This window comes from Vipera ursinii (assembly GCF_947247035.1).
Source record: "Vipera ursinii genome assembly, chromosome: 12".
NCBI classification, from domain to species: Eukaryota; Metazoa; Chordata; class Lepidosauria; order Squamata; family Viperidae; genus Vipera; species Vipera ursinii.
The window spans coordinates 8,554,174-8,575,135 of record NC_139525.1 but is presented as its reverse complement, the minus strand read 5'-3'; the positions used below and the strand labels follow the sequence as shown (position 1 = coordinate 8,575,135).

At 46.4% G+C, this 20,962-nt stretch overlaps 1 protein-coding gene across 2 annotated transcripts; it reads right to left on the bottom strand.

Moving 5' to 3' along the window:
- Nucleotides 1–20,540, bottom strand: DRP2 (dystrophin related protein 2; the record flags this gene model as incomplete). Of its 2 annotated transcripts, none has more annotated exons than XM_083371866.1 (22): nucleotides 20,407–20,540; nucleotides 19,640–19,796; nucleotides 18,667–18,787; nucleotides 16,779–17,047; nucleotides 15,682–15,828; nucleotides 15,266–15,344; nucleotides 14,877–14,937; nucleotides 13,864–13,925; nucleotides 13,191–13,265; nucleotides 11,170–11,371; nucleotides 10,000–10,085; nucleotides 8,878–9,035; nucleotides 8,009–8,175; nucleotides 7,821–7,932; nucleotides 6,648–6,784; nucleotides 6,138–6,203; nucleotides 5,049–5,114; nucleotides 4,270–4,413; nucleotides 3,222–3,450; nucleotides 2,367–2,487; nucleotides 1,794–1,880; nucleotides 1–193 (listed from the first exon to the last, which is right to left on the bottom strand). In XM_083371866.1, the coding sequence occupies exons 1-22, from the start codon at nucleotides 20,463–20,465 to the stop codon at nucleotides 174–176; spliced, it is 2,625 nt and encodes an 874-aa protein (XP_083227992.1). In that variant the 5' UTR covers nucleotides 20,466–20,540. The 2 variants fall into 2 exon arrangements, with proteins under 2 accessions (XP_083227992.1, XP_083227991.1); XM_083371865.1 differs by lacking the exon at nucleotides 1–193 and adding an exon at nucleotides 769–821.
- Nucleotides 20,541–20,962: the final 422 nt, after the last annotated feature.

The following is a 20,962-nucleotide window of genomic DNA, read 5'->3' as shown; positions in this document are numbered from 1 at the left end:
TAAAGTCTCTAAGCAGAGGTGTCCAGGGAATCCAAGCTTGCACAGATCCTGATTAACTCTCCATGGAGGATGTGAGTGAGACCCACCACATGAGGGAAAGATAGAAGTTAAGAGGAAGGAGAACAGCAGTTGGCAAGAACTGGTTAGATAAAGCCTGTTGCCTTCAGGAGATGTTAGATTAAGGAGGTTGGACCTGGAAGAGAAAACAAAATAGAGTCATATCCAACGATGTTCGTGGTGGTGCCTGCTGGTTTATCATTAAGAATACAGCTGGGGAAGCAGCAATGTTGAACTTCTGGGAACCGATTGTGTCTCTTCAAGCAGCCACAGCATTTTTCAACTCCCACAGAAGCTTGAAAGAAAAAAAAGAGCTGGCTGGTTTAATGAAGAGCAGAGACACTACGTTGGTGTGAGACCCAAGGTTTGGGGGCCAAACATTTTTGAAGTCTGTACAGACCTGATTTATTTTAATGAGGGTCATGTCCTTTGTCAGGACTTCATTAAAGATTTTTCACATCTTATATGGGGAGGGACATATCTACACCCTGCGCTTGATTTGAGAAAGGGTGAAGCAGCTTCACCAGGAGGACGGATACATCTTGATGTATGACATCACTGCTGAGCAAAAGTAGGTTTAATATTAACAAGCTGGCAAAGCAATTAGCAAACAGTTAGAGACCGGGAATTGCAGGCCTCAATCAGAAGCCAATGAACTGGAAGCAAATGCTAAGATGGTGGCTTATACCAGCAGCTGCCAATTCTAAGTCTCTAGGAGAACTTGAGAGACTTCTTCCACAAGGCCAAGGGTTTAGGTCTTTGTCCTGTTAGGAAAAGAGAGGATTGTAACTTAAGGCACATCTAAAGGATAAAGTTTGGTTTACTTACTTTGGATTCCTGCAGGGAACCAAAAGTCCATTGCTAATGGAATGGGACATACCCAGCAATTTTGCACATCTCTCCACCCCCAGCCATAAATTATTCTTCACTAGCTTAAACCTTGACATGTGAGGGTCTGGAGGGAGTCCCACCAAGGAGCCCTGGGGGCACAGTGGTTAGAATGCAGGAAAGCAGGCTAACTCTGCCCACAGCCTGGAGTTCGATCCTGACCGTCTCAGTGTTGACTCAGTCTTCCATCCTTCCAAGGTCGGTAAAATGAAGACCCAGATGGTTGGGGTCAATACGCTGACTCTGAAAACATCTCAGAGAGTGCTATAAAGCACTATGGGGCGGTATATAAGTCTAACTGCTATTGCTATGAGATACTTCTGTTCAGAGTCCAGCCAATGGCTAAGCTCTTTGTTCAAGATACCTTCTTCCATTCTCCTTCTCTTGATGGATTTTCATCACATTATTATCTGCCAACCAACAGCCTATTATAAACCAGGTTCATCTTAAACCAACTTTAAGACTTGTGGACTTCAGCTCCCACAATTTCTCAGCCAGCTGAGGAGTTCTGAGAGTTGAATCCCAAAGTCTTAAAGATGCCAAGGTTGGAGACTCCTGCTCTAAAATCAATATCATCCAACAAAGTGTCATGGCAGCTCTCGGGATTTACAGCCAGAAGTCTAATCTTTCTTAGGACAACTGACTGGCGAAAACATCCACATAAAATATGTATGTGAAAGTTGACTTATGCCTTTCCACATGCGATGCCAGCATGATCCATTTTTTAAGATGACGCAACCTTGCTGTTGGGAGGCAGACTTCCAACGGATGCCAAGTGAGAGAATATGGGTTATCAGAAAGTTCTTCCACTTGCACATGCTGCTTTGAGACTGTTCATTGCATTCTACCTCCAGAATTGGGGAAAGCATTCCGCAATTTCTCCATGATATCTTCTAGGCACAGGCTGACATCCTGGGACTTTGCCTCCACTTCATCTGTGAGAAAGGACAAGAAATGCAGTCATGCCCACACTGCAGAAGAGACCAGAGACCTAGAAACATCCCATGCTACCTGGGATGTTTATCCACCTGCCGAAGACTCTTCGGGCAATATACGAGAGCCTGCTCCCAGTTTGCATTGCATTGCAGAGACCCCTCTCCTACATCCATCAACACAGATGCCGTTATTGTTTCACTTGGCTGCCATGCGTTTTACGTTTTGCACTTACATTTGCAAATTTATCGTGTTCTTTCCCCCCCCCCCACCCCGCCCTTGCTGTTCTTCTCTTCCCAGACACGAGTTGAGAAGGGTGGCTTTAAACACTGAGTCAGTGTTCCTCAACCTTGGCAATTTGAAGAGGTGCGGACTTCAACAGGTGCTCGAAAAAGCCCATTTTTTGTGGGGCGCCAAGCCTCAAAATGAGGAACGCTGGGAGAAAATACGGAGACGAAGGAGAAGCTTCACAGCGTAACAGAATCTACCTGCCATTTCGGTGTTTGGAGTGCTAGCGTCTTTTTCCCTAGGCTGACTCCCTTCGGATGGTTGAGGAGAAGAAGTCTCGGTGGAAGTGGCAGAGCCTTCTTCTTTGGCATTGGCTGGCGGCTGGGAAGATGGCAAAGAAAATTAACAAAGGCCTGCAGCAGCTTTTGAAATTAAGCCAAGAGCTCTCGGTGAGCCTCGGGTTGCCAAACTGCGTGCGCGAATCTCATCACAAGAAAACATTCCATAAAGGAAAAATAGCACACACAGATTACAGTGACATATCAAGACTTATTAAGGCCCGAGGAGGCAGAAATTAAGATACTCAAGGAAGGACTGTGCTTTTGCTCTCTTTTTCTGCTTGTCGGTTAAATACCAGATTTTCTGGAGGAAATAGGAACAGCATATTTGAACAATTTGGTGAGGTTTGCTCAGAGCGGACACCCTCCAGCTGCATGGACTTCGGTGCTAAAATACTCAGCCATGGCATTTAGAAAGGTGGTTTGAGAAGGTTGAATTCGGCCTTGATCTTTTCTAGGCAGGTTCTGAATTAATGGATAAAGATGGAGGAATGCATAATTCAGGTAAACAATAGTCCAACTCCTCGGCAATAAGATGGTGGATCGGGCTGAGTGAGATGTTGTGGATTCTACTTTCCTGAAAATACCTAAACAACGACCGGAAAGTTTTGGCCAATGACAATAAAGCTGCAGTCTCAATGAAGGCCTTCATATGGATCCAACGTCGGTCTAAATGAGTTTCAGGGTACCTCACCACAGAGCAGTTGGCTATTTCCCAATTCCTCCTACCCCACAAACCCACTCCTTTCTACAGAATAAATATTGGTCTGCAGTTACCTGAAGGAGCAACTCCCTCAGACGCTGCAGCTGAGATTCTAACTGCTTGTTGTGATCCTCCAGGATTTGCATCCGGGTCTCTAGGCGGCTCTTGTGTTGTCGAAGAATGCGGGCTTCGGCTAAAAGCTCCTCACTGTGGGGATCCTGCGCTGTTTCAGGAGCTCCTTGTGCAGACTCAGCGGCCTCTTCATGCTTCCACTTCAGACGTCTCAGCTCTCCTTGAAGGACCCTGTGGAAAGAAACCGGTTAGAGCTACCGGATCTCAATTGCTAGACGCCAGCAGAGAATTAAGGCGCTCATAGAAGAGAATATTTGTAGCCCAGGACTGAACTATGGGGTTGTTGATGTGCTCTGAGCTTGGTTACTTTCTTGCAGACGTTCCATTGCCCAACTAGGTAACATCATCAGCTCACTGATGGGACATTACCGAGTTGTGTAATGAAACCTCTTCAAGAAAACAACCAAGCTCAGACAGCCACGGCACCCAGGACCCCACAATTAACATTTTCTCCATCTCTTTGTTGCTATCTAGCGTTTGTATTTTTTGCAGTCTGGATCTGGTAACCCTAGATCCAGCTGAGGGACCAACAACAACCCACCAGATCAGGGGCTTAACATGACCTTTCCTAATGTGATTCTCCCCCCCCCACACACACACCGATTAATTTGAGTTCAAAGAAAATTCCAGCCTGGAATATTTACTGGGGATTATGGGAGTTATTTTTGGCTCCCTGTATATTTAGAAATGCAGCTCACGTGAGGTGCTTGCCACGTTGTGCTTCAGAGATTACCTTACCAGATGGTTGGATTACCAGATCTGGTCTTCAAAAATTCAGATAACCAGAAGGGAGCAGCAAAAAAAATACAGAAAACCAGTTCTTAGCTGCTAAGAATTAAGGATTAAATAGACAAAATAACTGCTATCTAGCAGTTGCCCTGATTTTGGAAGACCAGGTCTGATAGACCTAAGGAAGGACTTCAGGAGCTCAGCAGCAGAGCACCTGCTTCCTGTGCAGAAGCCAACACTCAGTTATCTACACCAGCTCACCTGTTTTCATCCTCCAGGTGGGCCAAAATTCTTTCCAGTTCCCCTTTATCATCTGTCCTGGTGCCATTCTGGGCCTGTTGGCTGGAGATAGGTTCTCCATCTGCGACAGGGCTGGAATGGCGCAAAAGATATTGATCTTCATCCCTGTTGTGAATAGAGCTATGATGAGGTTGAGGTAGTGGAGAGAAGAGCAACTGGGTTGTGAGGAAGAATGTGAATCCATGGAGAAGAGATGGAGAAGCTAAAGGACCAAAGCTTCCATGAGACAAAACAGGTGGGAACATCTGAATTATCATGCATTTGCTAGGGTCTATCAACCCCAGAAGGACCATATCTGCTCCAGATTTCCCTTTGAAGGGTTTTCTCCGCTGATCAGCAAGATCAGAAGGAAGTAGCACCAGCAGGATACATTGTCCTGGGGCCAACTTGGGAAGTGGAAAGGGCAATCCGATGCTCCCAATGACCAACTGGCAGAGGAAACGGCCCACCAGAGGATGCTCAGCCTAAAATTTTCTCAAACTCAGAAGAGACCCAGCGAAGACGGACGGTTGATTTAAGGCCTCACATTAGGCCAGCCAAATCAATCTAACCAGACAATTAGGAATTATGTCCCTCTGCCCAGTGTTTTATGGCTTCCCCATCTTTCATCTTTGCAAGATGAGTTGGCTTAATGGGCTAGATTAGGTTTGTGGGCCGAGAAGGATCCAGCTTGCCAAAAAAAAGGGATATGCAAAACAAGAGAAGAAAATGGGGAAAAAAGGTGAGAAGTTGCAACTCACAAGCTATCATCTGGAGAAAGGTTGTCATTGTAAAAAGAAGAAGTCTGACTTTCCATCTCTGCAAGCCTGTAAGAGAAGAAGGCAGAGTCAATGGACAAGGCTTATCCCCCTTTGTCATCTAGGGTTTGTATCTTTAGTTTTTGTGATGTTTATTAATATGGATTTTTATAGTTTATGCCTGCAGGTTTTTTACATTGTGGTTGTGTGCCACCCGGAATCACTTTTGATGAGTTAAATGTGATTCAATTACTTGATTAAAGAACATTGTCTATCACTTTACTAGCCTAGAGTAGACCAGCTGAGTTTGCCTCTTCTTCCTCTATCTTTTGAACCTCTTCCACTTACTATGTGATCTTGGGATAGGCCCTCTCATTCAGATGAGGGAGGTAAGGACCTCAGATATAAATGATAGGCCAGACCTGCCCCAATCCGATCCTTTAAGGAAGTAAAACTCTTCAAGGGAAAAAACAAGATACTGACTGAAGGAGAGTCAAGCGGAATCTAAAATTCCTGTGTACCAATTCAGAACTAAAACCCTGGTTTCCCCTAGCTAGCCCTCCCTCTGCGGTCTATGCAGGCATAGCCAATCTAGAACCACCAGGATATTTTGAGAAATGCTGAGGTGTTCGGGCTGGTGAAATTCCACACTCAGGGAAAACGGCCTTGAAGATGCCAGTGCGCCAGTAAGAACCAAAGCACTCTGTTCTTCCTCAACTGTCATTTCCCCCCTCTCAATTTCCCATCACAAAGTTATACAGCTTTATTGCCCATTTCTTCCCCCCCCACTCCCTTCCCCAACTGATGACAGAACACCGGCAAGGGGCCAAGCCAAAGCTGGTGGGTCTGACAGGATTTGACTCATGAGAATTGGTGCTTTCAATTTATCATTGCTGTATTTTAGAGTTAGGAAGAGAAGCAGGGGTATTGTGGGACAAAAGCCTTAGAGGGGAAAATAGGACCAATCTTGGGTAGAAGAGGCCTTCATTTGGATGGTGGGAGATATATCAACTAGTTGGCCTTGGGCAGCAAGGTGCCTTAGACTTTCCTTGCCCATTCCTGGTTCCTTCTTTGAGAGCTTCCATATCTCACCTGCTAGCAAAGTGCTCAATCCGAGAGTGGGTGTCAGCATGTGGCAACATCGGAGAAGAGGCTGGCCTGGAAAAATACCAAAAAGAAGGGTAAAATTTTAAATAGCAAACTAGTAGGACATCAACGAAAACACCTGCTACATTCAACTGAACAAGGAAAAGGTCTCTGAGAATCAGTGCCCAACATTCCTGTTTACATACATAATTTTTATTAAATAAAGTTTTTACAGAGTTGAAAGATAAACACAAAACCATATAGAATATAAATGATGAAAAAAAGAGTGGAACACACATAACGGGCTTCCTTCCCCTTCCCTCATATCCACCCCTTATTAATCAGCAAACCCAGGAATCACCAGTTCGTTCTTACGCATTTTTGGCAAAAAGCCCATAAAAGGTTTCCAGCCTTTGATAAAAGAGAAGCAGTGCCCCAAATGCCTAAATTCAGCTCAGAGGAGCTCTGAAGTGGAAGGCAATAGGATTTCCAGCTGTCTCCCCACTTTCCACTCACGTTTCAACGACGTCGGCCTCCAGCACGGATTGGACCGGCAAGTACCCTCTCTGGGGGTGCTTGCTGAAGTACTGCTTGGAACGGAACTTGTTTTTCAAGGTGGTAGCAAAATCCCTCATGTTCTCGCTGGAAGTGGTCTGCGGAGGAAGGGATTAAGAGACGGGCGCCTTCAGTCGAGCAGTTCACTGACTCTCAAGAGGAGCAGGACAGGTCTTTTGGAAGGTTATAATCAGGACATGCAAAGCAAGATGCTGCTGAGCTGTTCTGAAGCCTGTCTAATAGCATCAGCCTTGCAAGGTAGTTCCAGGCAAGAAGTACACCCAGAAGTACTTGTTTCTACTTTATCGTAAGGTTAATCATAATCATAATAGTAAAGTTGGAAAGGGACCTTGGAGGTCATCTAGTCCAACCCCCTGCTCAGGCAGGAAACCCTATACCATTTCAGACAAAGGGCTGTCCAGTTTCTTCTTAAAAACTTCCACCAGTGTTGGAGCATTCCCCGCTTCTGGAGGCAGGTTGTTCCACCGGTTAATTGTTCTAACTGTCAGGAAGTTTCTCCTTAGTTCTAGGTTGCTTCTCTCTTTGGTTACTTTCCATCCGATGCTTCTTGTCCTGTATCTTGCAAATCTGAAGATCTCTCTCCCCCCACCCCCTTGCCTTTAGAGCTCAGGAAACTAGGGAGGGTCCTTACTGTGACGTTTGCCCTGCCCTCGTTCCTTCTGTAGGCTACGTTGCCACTTATCCAACGGTTGCCTTGGTTGCAGCAATTCTCCGTCTCCTAAGGTCATTCCCATGGACCATGATTAAAAATAGCCCTTGAGAAATGAACTATTGGTTGATTTCATTGGTCAATTTTGAGAGATTCAACACACACACACACACACACACACACACAGTTTCAATATTCAATTTGCTGAGGTCAACCTGCCCGAAATCCAGGTTGCACACTCATCTGAAGTATGTTTCACTGGATTCCCCCAGTCCTTATTCTTGCTTTGTTCTTTTTTCATTAAATGAAAGGAGAGGATCAGCAACAAGTAGCAAACTGTTATATGCCCAGCCCTATGCAGGACTGCACCACCGGCCCCATAAGGATGCTAAGCAGAGCCATCACTTAAGCAGCACCCCAGCACTGCGCACAGTTCTTTGCAGACAATGCCTTCCTTCTCTTACCATCGTGTAGTACTCCATGATGGGATAATGCAGCTTGTTGCCTTTGCTGGCTCGTCCCGTCAGGAAACATGTCTGGCAGATGTCCACATTGAACTGCTTGAGGCTGCGGTATCTGGAGCAACCGGGAAATTGTTCACTGTTACCCACCAGCCTTCCAGCTGGATGAACTTCTGTGTTTCTTTCCATACCTGAAACCTTTGATGGGGCATTGCCGGCAGATGGAGCACTTGGTCTGGTGTTTCACTTGCTCAGCAATGGCTACTCGGTGAAGGACGGCCAGCCACACCATTGACTGTGGCTCTAGGTTTGCCCATTCCAGAAACTGAGCTGCCTCAATGGCTGCTTTGCCATTTCCCTAGAAGAAGGAAAGGAGAAAAATCAGACTCCACAACTTTCAAGGCTGTGTACGCCTTCTCCCTCTGAATCCGTAATATAAAACTCCCCTTTTTATGACCCTGTAACCCCTTAATTCGGGGTAGAATCAGGGCGACTGGATAGAAGTGAATGTTTACTGGCTGGATGCCCTTCCTGACACCTGTGCAGAGTTCGTAGCAGATCTTATTTCCTCTGAATCCGTGAGATACTATATTCAATTCCTTGGGCTTGAGAACAATTGAACGGGGTTAAAATTATTGGATTTGGATAATTAACAAGCTACACGACAGCAAATTGGATTCAAACAACCTTTGGAGAGTATGATTAGATATGCTTGCTAGTCCCTGCGTTTAAGTTTTTTGCTTAGAGTTTCACAGAGAAATCTTTCAGTCTAGCAAATAAATTTCCAGTTTAAAGCCTCACTTTAGCATAACTGTATCGGCGACAACAATTGGAAATAATGAGTCATGAAAGGAGCTGAACTATTGCAATAGGAAGGTGCCCTGATTCTGTGGCTATGTAACAGTTTACTCCAGCTGTAGGGGACCTACTCCCAAGGCTTTGCAATGTATAACATCTATCACGCACAAGCAGTCCTTTGCTTAAAACCATTCATCCTTGCACCTGCCATTCTGATTTTTTTTCAATCCCTCCCACAGGTACCCCCACCAGCCTCACTTACAAAGCGGAAACAGCTGCGCACACTGGGCTCCACATTGCTCCCGCCAAAGGCCGCCACCTCCCCCAGCTGTCGCGGGACTTGGATGGCTTCGTGGAGCAAGATGCCGAGATGCCTCTGGTCGCAGAGCCCGCTGGAGTTAGCCACCTGGCTAAAGAGATCTGAAAGCCGGAAGGAAGGGCGTGGAGGAGCCGCAGAGAACAAGGAGGAGAGGAAGAGGGGCTGGAATCAAGGCCTTCCTCCATGCCGTCTTCCTGGTCTCGTAGGAAGAAAATTGAGCTTGAGCCAAAAACCTAAGTCTGAACTGTTGAAATGCGGAGGGGAAATTTCAGTTCTGTGGAGGCTCCGATTCTTCGGAAAAAGACAGAGTGGCTGATACGTGAGCGTGCATTTTTTTTTTGGCCAGCTAAAAACGTTGGCAGTCTTTTGCAAAGCTTTAGATTCAAGGGGTCTTTTCATAGCAAGAGAATAGCCACGGAGGTCTTGCACGTAGCAAGGGTAAGCTTGATCGTGAGGCATCTGCCTTAGGCAGGTCACGCTGGCTGGGATGGCAAAATATGAAGAAACAGGGCAGTGGGTACCAGCCATCCCGATCCGTGTGCTCTAAAATAGTTTGCTGCCCCCTGCCCCGCCCCAAGCAGTGAAAAACGTGCCCTTAACCAACCCATTTTGAAACCAGATGGACAATTCAATCTTATTTGGGCAGCCATGTCTGCCAAATCAGATTTATTGTACTGCTCAGTTTTAATAAGGAGTAAAAGTAAAGATCTCCCTATCCAGGTGTGCTGCTCAGTAAGGAGCATCTGGGGAGAAAACAATGGCCTTCTTTAAAACCCTGGTGCATTTCCTAAGAAGTTCTCTTCCTTGGAACAGAAGAAGACCCCAAATTGGGAGAAGATCTCCCTCTGTCAGGACAGCCCATTCCGGTGCGTTCCCTATAGCGGGTGCAGTAGCTTCCCTCCCCTGCCAAAAATTAAGAGCACCCTCCACGCTGGAGAGCTACGAAATATGGCTGCCACCCAGAGCAAGGACCGTCTCTTGGATGCAGCTGCCCTTGACTCTCTTTGCTAAATCTGGAAGCCTCCCCCTCGGATTCCACCAGCCGGCTTCTGCAGAGTGACTCACACTGGAATTTCTCCTTCACCTCCGTGCCGCAGAGACAAGCGATGCCAGTCTTGAAGGAGAGGGCCCGCACCTTCCCGCTGCGCCCACTGAAAGAAAGGAAAGGAGCGGGTTGAAACATTTGTCTTCTGTTCCGTGATGAAGGCTCCCTCTTTTGCGAGCTTGTCAGAAGAATGGGGAGCCCTGCTCAGCCTTGACAAAGCTTCTTTCTTATTTAGTCGCCATCTGCTTCCTTGTAATTTCCATGCATAGTTCTAAGTCTCCCCTCTGGAGCACAAGAGAGAGAGGGGGGGGGAGAGGGAGAGGGAGAGAGAGAGAGAGAGAGAGGGAGAGAGAGAGAGAGAGAGAGAGAGAGAGAGAGAGAGAGAGAGAGAAAGAGGAGAGAGGGAGAGAGAGAGAAAGAGAGAAAGAGAAAGAGGAGAGAGAAAGAGAGAGAGAGAGAGAGAGAGAGAGAGAGAGAGAGAGAGAGAGAGAGAGAGAGAGAGAGAGAGAGAAGAAGCTAACAAATTCCAGCTCAGTTCCAATTCCCATGGCCCCTGCAAGTCTGAATTTTGCTGGGGTTTTCCCCACACTGATAAAGGAAATATAGCAGCAGCCCAAACAATGAACAGATCCTGAAAAAGCCCATCTGGAATGGGTGAGAATTTTGTGGCCGTAAAACCCATCTCTTAAGGTGGAATTCTTGGTCTGTGACTTTATTTTATGGCTGCCCACTCACTCGTCGGGACTTTGGCTGGCTTACAAGCAGTAAACCCTCCGCCCCCCCGATATATATCGGCAAAACTGTCTTCAGGGCCTTAGGAAAGGATGTCAAATTGGGGGCCGGTCTAATTTTCTGCAGAAGTGATATTCCAAAAGGAGGGGGCCACCACGGAGAAGGCCCTTCTTCTGGGTCCCACCAGTTGTAACTCCTTAGATGTGGGACTCGCAACATTCCTTGCTTCCCTGCTCTAGTGGGTTGGGGGGATGTCACCGGCAAGAGACGGTCCCTCAAATCACCTGGTCCCAAGCTACGGAGCTCTTTAAAGGTGACAATGCTTTGAGACAGACCTACAGTAATGATCTCCTTTGTGCCCCAGGGATGAAGGCGGAAATGACTGCTTTCCTCAGAAGTAACAGTCCCAAAGAGAGGCGTTTTGACAAGCTTTCCTTATGGCTGTCTGTCCCCAATACCTGTCAAAAACATTGAGCAGCCAATTCAGGCTCATGTCCACACAGAGAGGGACGTTGACCAGAACGCCTCTTTCCTCCTCCAGCCGCTCATACAAAGAGGTCAAGCAATGGATCACTTCCACCACGTCCATCACGTGGTCACTAGACTGCAACTCATGCTCATTGAAAAGCTCCAAGGCTGTTGCCAGTGTCACCATGTCCACTAGTGGAAAAAAAAAGAAAAAAAGGAGGGTCAAAAGCAGGAGATTATCTTGGGAGACAAATGAAGAAAGCAGACACAACATAGAAGAGAATCCATAGGGTCAAAGAGCGGAGTTCTGGTGTTTTCTGTCGTTTCATTACCCTACTAGCAGGCATCATCAGTGTGAGGGAGTGTGAAGTTTGGTGGCTGTTTATATAGAATGTCTTGCTTTGGAGGTGTCATTTCCTCCTGGGTGCTCCCTGGATTGTTATTTTTTTTTAAATCCCATTTACATCCCGCCCTTCTCCGAAGACTCAGGGCGGCTTACAATCTAAGAAGCACAAATCAATGTGCTTGGCAATAGCCTTCATTCTATGTATATGCCTGCTTATTAGGGCTTTTGCCCCCCCAAGCAGCATTATTACAAAGTCAGCTTATTGCCCCCAACAACCTGGGTCCTCATTTTAGCTACCTCGGAAGGATGGAAGGCTGAGTCAACCTTGAGCCTGGTGGGACTCCAACCTGCACTAATTGCAGGCATCTGGTGTTACTTAAGGAGGCATTAGCCCACTGCTCCACCACAGCTCTGCCTGATCGTTGTGATCTTTTATTTCCTGAAAAACTACAGCACTTCAGCAGTCCACATACTGTGAAGCGGGGACCAGCACCAGAAAAACAACCTATCCCCCCAAAACTGGGATAAGGTGGAATTGTGAGATGTCCTTGTTTGTGAGCTGCATGAAAGTTTAGCTCCGGCTATATTCTCAAGAAAGGTGGCTCAGTGGGTTAGGATGCTGAGCTTGTCGATCAGAAGGTCAGCAGTTTGGTGGGTCAAATCCCGAGTGCCGCGTAGCAGATTGAGCGCCTGTTACTGGTCCCAGCTTCTGCCAACCTAGCAGTTCGAAAGCACGTAAAAATGCAAGTAGAAAAATAGGGACCACTACGGTGGGAAGGTAACACCGTTCCGTGCACCTTTGGCGTCTAGTCATGCCGACCACATGACCACGGAGACATCCTCGGACAAGCGCTGGCTCTTCGGCTTTGAAACGGAGATGAGCACCGGCCCCTAGAGTCGGAAACGACTAACACGCATGTGCGGGGTAACCTTTACCTTTACTATTCTCAAGGGCAGATAATTCCCCAGTGCAGCACTTTCAAGACACAAATAATCTGGAGCTTCGGGGAGATCTTGCTGCTTTAGAGCAGGCAGAGTTTGACCTGGGATGGGAGACTCCTTCCACAGAAAGTGGGGCTGAACCAGAGTAATTTTCCTAACCCCGCCTCCAGAGCCAGGAGGAAGAGTGACAGGTGCTTTGACAATACCCACCAATGTCTATGGAGATTCTCAGTCATCCCGGTCGTGGTTGTCCCAAGGTTGCTTTTCTAAAAGGCAGCTGGACTTTCTTGCTTGGTTTGCTTTGAAAGCATTTTTTTTGCTTCTCATCTGAAGAAGCTTCTTGGATGAGAAGTGACGTGTTTTCAAAGAAAAAACAAAAGTCCAGTTGCCTTTTGGAAAAGCACCTTTAGGACAATAGCCACCAGTAACACCTTCTCCATCAGCCCTGTGTGTGGGGCAAGCAGAGTCTGCAGTGAGAAGGATTTCCATTTTTCCCTGGCCTTTTCCATCCTTTTTTCAAACTGGGATTACGGAAGCCCACGGAGCTCTAATATCCACCCAACGCTATCAAGCAGGAGATGGACAGGCAGGCAAGTCAGCACATGCACACCTCCTTTTAAGGGCACACATATTAAGCTCATGGTGCAGACCGATCTGAATTCGCTCGGAGGCAAATACAACTCGAGCGGGCAGAAGGAGCACCAAAGGAATGGCAGGGCTTACGTCTCAAAGCCTTCTGCACCCGCCGTAGCTTCATGGCCGTACGGTAAGCAGAGTACTTGATGTTGTTCAAGTCGGCTGAGAAAACATAAAGGAGAGAAAGAAAGGAAGCCATCAATTTCGCATCCTTTCCCTTGACAATTGGAGATAGTCTTCTCTTTCTTAGGACCATCCAAAGACTGCAACTCCTGGGTTTTCTCAGCAGGTACGCTACCTGGGAATTGTAGCCATAACATATTTGGGGGTGACGTGCAAGGAAAGATTGTTCTAGAATTTATGGACTGGCAGTTCCCCCTGTCTACGACATGGTATTACAGGCAGTTCTCGATGGAGCGTTCAAAGTTACAAAGGCACCGGAAAAAGTGACTTATGACGAATTCTCACACTTACAACTGTTGCAGCATCCCCGTGGTCACCTGATCAAAATTCAGAGGCTTGGCAACCGACTCGTACTTGTGCCGGCTGCAATGTTCCCTCGGTCATGCAATCCCCTTTTGCCACCTTCTGACAAGTAAAGTCAATGGGGGCACGCCAGTTTCACTTAACAGCCGTCTTACTAAACTTAACAATGGTGGCAAAAAAGGTTGTTAAAATGAGCCCAAACTTCTTAACCAGTGTTTCACTTAGCAACCAAAATGTTGGGCTCAATTGTGGCGTAAGGCGAGGATTTTCTTACCCAGCGTTTGGTATAATTCAGTCATCTTTGGATGGTCCCAACATGTTGTCTGGGCTTGGTGGCTGGAAAAAAAGTATAATAAACTAAGTCCTAAGGCTACTTTCAACTATAATTATACATGTCACACAGTTTTTTACATCAGCACAATGTAAAAAAGATGTTGAGAGTCTGGAAAGAGTACAGAGAAGAGCAACAAAGATGATTAGAGGTCTGGAGGCTAAAACATATAAGGAACGGCTGCTGGAATTGGGTATATCTAGTTTAATGAAGAGAAGGACTAGGGTTGACGTGATAGCAGTGTTCCAATATCTCAGGGGCTGCCCCAAAGAAGAGGGAGTCAAGCTATTCTCCAAAGCACCCAAAGGCAGGACAAGAAGCAACAGATAGAAACTAGTCAAGGAGAGAAGCAACCTAGAACTAAGGAGAAACTTCCTGACAATTAACCAGTGGAACCACCTGCCTCCAGAAGCTGTGGATGCTCCAACACTGGAAGTTTTTAAGAAGAGACTGGACAGCCATTTGTCTGAAATGGTATAGGGTTTCCTGCCTGAGCAGTGGGTTGGACTAGATGACCTCCAAGGTCCCTTCCAACATTATTATTATTGTTGTTGTTGTTTTTGTTGTTGTTGTTGTTGTTGCAGAGACACAAACTCAGGTACCTCGTGGATCTAGGGTGGGAAAAAGGAGTGTCCAAGAAAACCTGCCTTAAGAAAACGCTTACTGAATTTTGGTCATAATAATAATAATAATAAAAATTTAAACTGGACGCTTGGATAACATGAGTCCAAGACTCACACAAGTAACAGGATACGTCTTGGGCTCCTGCAGAATCCCCATTGAGAATATAACTGATTAGTACAGGAATAAGAAAAAAAAATCAACCATATTGATTTCTGCAAAGGGCAGAGTGAAGGTTTAAAGAAAAGGATACGGCAAGAGGGCTGAAGGTTTGCTAAGAATAATGAAGGTCACGATGCAAAAGGAAGCTTCCTAAGGCACAGCCCGATACTCACTTGATGTAGTAAGGGACCTTATTGGGAGAAATAGCTCGTTCCCAGGGGACCTGGACTGAGGCTGCAAAGGAAAAAGAAGAGAATATTTCTAGCTCAAGGTTGAACTGTGGGCTCCTTGGTGCTCTCTGACCTTGGTGGTTGTCTTGCAGACCTTTCATTACCAAATTAGGTAATATGATCAGGGCTAAAAGAGAGTGGGGTGTGTGGAGAGCAGGAGGAAGGGGAGAGAGGGGGCCGCAGGGTCCTCGGCGCTCTCTGAGCTAGGTAACATCATCAGTGCTAGAACGGGGCAGACTTGGCTCTCATTTTATGCCACCGGTATATAAAATGCCACAAGAATATAAAAAAGAAAGCAAATCCCCATTAAGAAACAACAACAGTGCACCTACTCGAGAGGAAGTGTTGTGATCCTGGCCCAAAGTCCCGGTGGGCATCTTGAAGGTGCTTCAGACGGTCGTTGATGGAGACCTGTGCAGAAGATGGACCCATCAAACTAAGTGGTACGGAAAGTTCAGCCTTTCGGTCTGAGCAAGCAGTTCATGGCTGAGCACCTTTACAACCCTGAATCCCCACCAGAGTGGGGAAGATGGGAGTTGTAGTTCAGCATAACCCAGGTTTGACAGTCACAGGGAAAGCTGAAGTGGGGTTCCAATGAAAACATACTCAGCAGGTTAGCTATCAAGTCCACAGGTCTATATTTTGGGAAGATGGGAGGGAGGACCTGAGGCCGGTGTCAAAAGCAGACCAGACTAGGCACCATGTTGAGCCAAGCCCTGTCCAAGGTGCTTTCCTGCCCTTTTCTCACCTGTAATTGTTTCCAGCGTGTGTTGATCTGTTCTAGAGCACGGGAGTTCTCCATGGACAGATGAACGTCAGAGATAGCCAGCTGATGTGCAAGGTCGTTCACAAGTTTGACTCCATCTTTCATGGGGGAGAGCTCCTCTTGGAACAACTGGGGAGCCACATCAGCCCAAGAAAAAGTAGTGAGATCAAAGGTGGTAGTGGTGGGGGAGAGACAGAGACAGAAAGTAAAGCAATCAATCGGTAACCTAGGCCAGGGGTAGGCAACCTTGGCTCTTTGATGACTCGTGGACTTCAACTCCCAGAATTCCTGAGCCAGCACAGCTCAGCTTGGAAACCTCTCCCTTTCCCCTCAGCATGGCTGGCTCAGGAATTCTGGGAGTTGAAGTCCACAAGTTATAAAGTGGCCTAGGCCTAGGCCAGGGGTAGGCAACCTTGGCTCTTTTAGGACTCGTGGACTTCAACTCCCAGAATTCCTGAGCCAGCACGGCTCAGCTTGGAAACCTCTCCCTTTCCCCTCAGCATGGTTGGCTCAGGAATTCTGGGAATTGAAGTCCACGAGTCATAAAAGAGCCAAGGTTGCCTATACCTGCCCTAGACCAATGTGCTTTACATACCATCTTGGTCTCTGCCAAGCTTCTGATATGTTGTGTGAATTCAGTCATTGTGGCTTGTTCAGCAAACCATCACTTAGCAGAGGAATGCACAAAGTATAGAACAGTAATTTTATGAAGCTATTATGAACAAACCTTTTCTGTCCTCAGGGACTTTTTTTTGCATTTGGGAAAAGTTGGGGCGGTAAGGAATCAAATGGATGCCTTGAGCCTTGCAGCGTTGAAAGCATCTACTTCACTCCTTGAAACTCCTGGGTTCTTCTCCACAAACTCTTACTCTGCTGATGTTTGGCACATATCACTTAAAACACTTCTGTCTTCAAAGTGGTAAATGCTCTACAGTCCTGATTCAGCAGAACACTGGACCCTAGTCACTTTACGTGTTTGTACAGTTAGTGCCCTATTGCACATGAGATGTTGAGTCTACATCTCCTTAACCTTACCTCCAGATCACCTGGACAGGTATAGGATGAGTTAGAAAGATTACCTTGGTGGCCTGGATATGCTCCGGCAAAGAATCAATGAAGAGATCTCCAATGGGTTCCCATGACTCTTGCACACTTTCAGCTTGGTTGAGGGTGGTGCTCAGCTCCTCCATGGTCCCTTTGATCTCCAGCAGCTGCTCTAAAGTCCTTTCAATGTGACGGTGCTGGTCAACACAGCGGGCTGTTAGCTTCTCCCATAGTTCGCTGGCCACCGTTGCCTGCTTCCACACAAAACGGCTGATGTTCTGGATCCGGTGTCTTGGGGAGACATCTAGAAAGAGAGCATCAAGGAGGGTGAAGACCTTATGTGACGTTTCCAGGAATGCAACTGCGCCATCAAAAAACACCGATGGACTTTCAAAAAGACAGAGCGGAGAGCAGAACATTAGAAGAACTTGTAGGATCAGACCAATGGTCATCTAGCTGAACATTCTGAATTATACAACGGTGTTCAGAAACTCACAAGCATGGAGAGGAGGGTGAGCCCTCTCTTCCACTTGTGATTACCAGCAGCTGGCATTTAGTTTGTGCTGCTTATGACTCAGGAAGTTGTACATATTTCAGTGATATATAAATTAGCAGTAGATAAAAATAGAAGGCAAACAAGGTTTGGGAAGAACAGGAAGAAGGAGGAGGAGATGGAAGGAAGGAAGATTGGATAGCATTGTCTTCACCATGGTTCCAGGTTAACATCCACAAAGGTACACATTTCCTTTGCATGAACGGTGGGGTCTGCTGAGATTATAAGCTTACCAGAAGACTCATCTCATGGATACAGCAGAAACGTGCCTTGCATTGAATCTCAGGTTTAAATGTGAATAAGTATAAAAATGTATTTATGTGAAAGGAGGAAAAATCTGTGGACAGTGAGGGGAAAAAACCCCCTGAACATTCAATGAAGACAGAGCATGCTTGATGGATGTAGAATGAGAGATAATGATTTGGAGAAGAATGGAATGGAATAATATCCATGAGAAGATCATGGCCAGCTGGCTGGCATCTCAGAGAAGAGACAACACAACAACAGTTTTGCAGTGTTGTTGTTAGTTGCGAAGTTGTGTCCGACCCATCGCAACCCCATGGACAACGTTCCTCCAGGCCTTCCTGTCCTCTACCATCTTCTGGAGTCCATTTAAGCTCTCACCTACTGCTTCAGTGACTCTATCCAGCCACCTCATTCTCTGTCGTCCCCTTCTTCCATTGCCCTCAATCTTTCCCAGCATTAGACTCTTCTCCAGTGAGTCCTTCTTTCTCATTAGGTGGCCAAAGTATTTGAGTTTCAACTTCAGGATCTGGCCTTCTAAAGAGCAGTCAGGGCTGATCTCCTCTAGGACTGACCGGTTTGAACGCCTTGCAGTCCAAGGGACTCGCAGGAGTCTTCTCCAGCACCATAGTCCAAAGTCTTCAATTCTTTGGCGCTCAGCCTTTCTTATGGTCCAACTTTCACAGCCGTACATTGCACCTGGGAAGACCACAGCCATAGCCTGAAATAACTGGCTATCAATTATTTGGGCCCACTAGGCTTCCTAATTCTGAATATTCAATTTTCCTACTTACTTCAGAAAAGTTCTTATTATTCTGGGTAACCTTTTCCTACCAAAGGTCTTATCCTGGGCTGGGCTTTTTAGCTGTAGGCTATTAATAAAGTTCTCCCTAAGATATCCCTTTGAAAAGCAGAAGGGCATTGCTATGTCCACTAAGAGATTATTATTATCCGCTGGGGAGATTATTTTTCAAGATGAGAAGTCAGGTTGAAAGACCAATCCACCAGCCGATATACTCCACCCGCTGAGCTGGCAGCCTTTTGAAATTCTGGAGGAGTTAAGAATAAGAGAAAATGTTCAAAAGTACAAGATCAGATGGATTGAGAAAACGAGCTGATTTGCCAACCTTTGCTGTCAAGATTTACATCTTCCACTTCTTCAAATGGGTGCTGAGTCAGGAAAACTTGAGCTGATTCCAAAACGGAATAAATGTATGGCCCCCGAGACTTCACTTCTTCCATGAAGGCCTACATCAGGGAGAGAAGACCAGAAGAACTGAAGGGAACCCCAGAAAATACAGGGTCCACGCACAAGACAGTTGTCTTTGGCTGAATCAACTCTTTTTGGATCTAGGAATGGCAGCCTAAGGACTCTGGAAAGGGTCAGTCTTGTGACTTTCACAATTTAGATTTTGGAAGTGCACTTGAGCACAGCATGAGCTAAAGACGCATCAGAGGAACGTTATTGGGTTGATTAAGTTCGACCTCAACCGATACCTTCTTTTCTTCTACTTGGGTGACCAGAAGAGTAAATGGAAGAAAAACCCAATAGGAGTTATTTATAAAAATAGCAAAGGTGGAATAAAAATGTCCCAAAGGTGCTTTTCCAAAAGGCAACTGTACTTTCCTAGGGGTTTGTTTTTTCTTTGAAAACGGTTCACTTCTCATCCAAAACGCTTCTTCAGTTCAGTTCAGTTTAGAAGCTGCTTGGACGAGAAGTTGTTGCTTGGATGAGAAGCAAAAGTTTTTCAAAGAAAAAAACACCAAGAAAGTCAGTTGCCTTGTGGAAAAGGGACAGCCACGACCTAGATCAGGGGTCTTCAAACTTGGCCCTTTTGTGACTTGTGGACTTCAACTCCCAGAATTCCTCAGCCAGGAATTCTGGGAGTTGAAGTCCACAAGTCAATCAATCAATCAATCAATCAATCAATTAATCAATCAATCAATCAAACAAACAAAGAAACAAATTTTCAGCTTTTTCATTCACTGGGGAAAAAAATCAGCCAGGGAGACAGGGGATTGGAAACTTCTTGTGGATTCTGAGGGCTTTCTCAGATCTCCTGTATGATGCTAGGATTGGTGTGGACTGTTGATGCTCACTGTATGCCTCTCTTTCTCCTGCTGTACCAGGGGAACGTCCCCACGGAGTGGTAGCTGGGCAGAAATCTCCTCATCTTTTTGGCTAAGCCAGTCAATGATCTCCTGCAAAGGAATCTGCAGCTTGCCGCTGTGATCTGAGAAGGCCTCAAGGCGAGCCCTGGGAAGACAAAGAAGAGGTTGAACACTGAGAGCTGTTGTGATTCAGGGTCAGCCTGTGGGTTCGGCAGTTGGGTCGGACGACTCAGAGGAGGAGGAGGAGGGGGGTGTTGAAGAGCTTGCTGAGGATAACCTTGAGGCTCCGCAGAGCTCTCAGCCAGGCCCCTCCCATCTGGTCACGACGCAGACCCAGCTGTGTGAGCCTGACAGCGTGGATGAAGATGACCCACAGCTGGCCCTGTTCAAGGACACCCGACGCAGGAGGCAGTCAAGCAGGAGTAAACAGAGGAAGGCAATGGGGCACCTCGGAAGGAGGCAGAGAGAAGCCACGCCCTGAACTGTTTAAAAGGGGAATGCACGGGAGGGCTGGTTTGCTGAAGGCAACCGTTTGAATAGCTCCTGTTTCATGGTTCATGTTTGCTCTGTTTTGCTCTGTTTGCTCTGTTTGATGTTAATAAATTTGGCAGGCTTAGTTCCAGCCTCTTGCCTTCTTGTAAAGGGGTTGTCCCTGCCTTTTCTGCAGGGCCGGTAGCAGGCTGGTGCAGAACAACAACATAGAAAAGAGAAGACATTGAAGCCAAGTTACACTTGGGCCTTTTGGAGCTGCTCACCGAAGGCTGTGTGATTTCTTCTTAATCTCATTCCAGCAGAGATTCATTTCCAGGGTCATCTGGGGCCCAACAGCACCGTTTGGAGGTTTCCTGTTCAGACTGGCTGGTATGGTGCCATCACGGGCTGTTTTAACCTAAGGGTAAACACAGAGAACTTGGTCAAGGAAGGGAAGCACAAAGGGAACAGAATCAACTTGATTCCTGCATCCCCCCTCCATAAATAAGTTGCTATTTATTTATTTAGCAGATTTATATAGCTACTTATCTCATAGAATGTGACACTGGTTGTCGTAGAACCTCAGGGACAATTAAAACAGTAGGACAGGCATTAAAACAGTGAAGTGCAAATTAAAATTGAAAAATTGGAAAACCAGGATTGCGAGAGAATACCAATCGACTCCTATAATGCAGCCATCGTGCAGGATTCCCCCTGCAACTGATGATTATTTAGATCTTTTGAGTTTTAGTTATGTGTTATTGTGGGCACCCCCTGGGCAGAAAGGCAGAATAATATTAGTAACCAAAATTGTGCTTGAATGTGGCAGTCAGAGTTTCA